The sequence below is a fragment of the Solanum pennellii genome, chromosome 8 (genome assembly GCF_001406875.1).
Source record: "Solanum pennellii chromosome 8, SPENNV200".
Taxonomy (NCBI): Eukaryota; Viridiplantae; Streptophyta; class Magnoliopsida; order Solanales; family Solanaceae; genus Solanum; species Solanum pennellii.
Window position 1 is genome coordinate 61,706,305 of NC_028644.1, and position 2,666 is coordinate 61,708,970.

General features: G+C 40.2%; 1 protein-coding gene across 1 annotated transcript in view; it reads left to right on the forward strand.

Moving 5' to 3' along the window:
• The window catches only part of LOC107028639 (TOM1-like protein 9), an 11,923-nt gene extending 9,632 nt beyond the window's left edge, over positions 1-2,291 (forward strand). Inside the window, exons 9-10 of the mRNA XM_015229783.2 lie at positions 287-723; positions 1,080-2,291. Coding sequence (XP_015085269.1) covers positions 287-723; positions 1,080-1,753 — 1,111 coding nt within the window. The 3' untranslated portion in view covers positions 1,754-2,291. The remainder of the gene's footprint in view (positions 1-286; positions 724-1,079) is intronic.
• The last annotated feature ends 375 nt before the right edge of the window (positions 2,292-2,666 follow it).

A 2,666-nucleotide genomic window follows, 5' to 3' on the forward strand; every position in this document is an offset into this window, starting at 1 on the left:
CCCCCCCCCCCCCCAATTCTTGGTTTCTTTTTAAAATTATTATCAACTATATTAGGATGTTATCAAGGTTCAAAAGTCCTCTGGTACTGCAAGATTGATAGAAATATCTTTGTGATGCAGAATTTCCCTAGTCAGTGCTAGATGATTGTAATTTAAATAAGCTATCCCTGCCCCTTCCCCCAAAGAAAAGGGGAAATATGTTAGAAATCCTGGGTAGTCTCTTTCATTTTTGAGTCGTCAATGTCACACTGTCTTTTTCATATAAATCACTTGGTGTTCTTTCCAGATCTACATCAAATGCTAGCCTAGGGACACAGTTGCTTCTTCCTGCTCCTCCTTCAGCTAGCATTCCATCAACAACAACAAAAGTTGACCCGAAAATTGATCTTCTGAGTGGAGATGACTTCAGCTCACCTACAACTGAGAATGTCCTGGCCCTTGTTCCTGTTGGTGGAGAACCTCAGCCTGCAAGTCCTGTTTCACAGCAGAATGCCCTTGCTCTTGTTGACATGTTTTCATCACCCAGCAACTCACAATCTCCATATTCAGCAGGGCAGACACATGCTTCGTCCCCTCAATTTCGACAACAGAGTTTCACTTCTACCCAGTCAGCTTTGTACCCAAATGGAAGTGTCCCCGGAACTACACATACACAAGACTCTAACACGGCCTGGAACGAACAGATACCACAGCAACAGCAGCAGTCACCTTCTCCAGTTTATGGTGCGTTTCTTTGTCATTCTGCATGCATTCTGTTCTATATCAACAACTACAAAAAATCTGCACGCATTCTGTTTTGCTTAAAAGTTCTATAGAAATGTGTAGTCTGTTCGCTGTAGGTCGAAATTGTCCTCATTATTATTCTCTATTACCCCAAAAGACCAGGCAACCATTATAGATATGTTAGTGAAGAGTTAAATAGGGATATGCTGAAGTATAGCGTGTGTTTGAAGTTGGTATGCCTCACGTGTAAAACCAAATTTCTGTACAGGTCTTATGTATTGCCTGAATTTTACGACCTCTTGCTCATTGAGTTTCTGAATTATTACTCACATAGTTGTTGTCTAATTTCTGATTAGGTGGTCAAAGCAGTTCGTTTCCACCACCTCCATGGGAAGCTGAGGCAGCAGAGAACAGCCAAACAGTGGGGAATCCTCATGCTCAACTGATGCAAAATAATCAGTTGTTGCCAGGTAGTCCACATGCCCTACCAATGCACAACAATCAGATAATGTCTGGTAGTCCAAATGCTTTATCAATGCAAAATAGCCAGCTGATGGCAACTAACAACCAGCAATTGGCTGGTGGTTCACATGTCCATGGTATGTATGCACAACCGATCACTGGTGGACAGCCTGCAATGATGAATCAGGCTATGCAAAACAATCAGATGGTAGGCTTGCTTCCTCAAACAATCCAAGGTGGACAATCAATGGGTATGTTTCCACAACAAATGCCACCTGGGCACATGGCTTATATGTATGCCCAACAACAAATGTATGGAAACCAGATGGCTGGCTATGGCTATGGCTATGCTCAACCACAGAACACACAATTTCTTAATCAGAGAATGTCTGGGCTCTCTGTGAGGGATGACGGTGTCCTAAATAATTCGTCCTATCCAGTTTCAACTCCTTCATACATACCATCTGGAAAGCCCTCAAAGCCAGAGGATAAACTATTTGGTGATCTTGTTGACATTTCAAAGTTCAAATCACCCAAAACAACTCCTGGCAGAGCTGGGAGCATGTGACAGTGACTGGTTTCTGCACCTTCCTTTTTTTCTTCAATATAATTCGACATCTATTTAGTAATCAAGCTTGTGTTTGTTCTGATTTTTCCCTCAACAGTTAATTTTCACACATTGTTCCGTTTAGTCCATATGCATTTAATGGTTCTTTGTGAGTTTGTGTACATTTCTTGTAGAGAGTAAAACCCCAAGATCACAAAGAAAGTTGAGGAGCTTCCTTTTTTGCCAGCTTGGATATGTATAGAATGTCTTCATTTGTGCAGCTTGGTGCTGTTATAACTTGTCATGCAGTTATTTGTGCTTTTACCTGGAAGTGTTTACAAGCGATATGAACTCCTGTACTGGTAAGAGCTTTATGGCTCACTAGGGAAATATTACATCAATGCCTCACCTGAAAGAATTGTAATAGTTATATAATCCATTGTTTGCTGAGCTACAAGGGATATGTTAAGTTTTGCAGTGTCTTCACTGTTTTATGTTTTGGTATTTGTTTCTATGTACTTCAAATGGAATATGAAGATATTATACTGCAGTGTGTAAACTGGTTGGTCGACTCTTCATGCTTGTGAAGTGAGATATCAGCAGGTGGTTCTATGATTTTATCAACCATTCATACTGCCCTTGAGGTGTATTAAGACATCTCAAGGGTGTGTATCTTCTGGGTTGTGGGACTTGAATGACTAATTTGTGGAAAACTTGCCCATGATGAAGATGATGACGCTTCACAGGTGCAAAGATGTTCCCTGATTTTACCATGCAGGCGTATATTTTCTTCTCCCAGTTGACTATTGATCAATAATTCGACATTCTACTTTTACGAGTCGAGACTCTAATTTTCCTCTTTCATATATCTAATTAATTTCCTTGAAAGATAAGAATATATCAAATAGGCTTCTATACATATTTTAATGTTAAT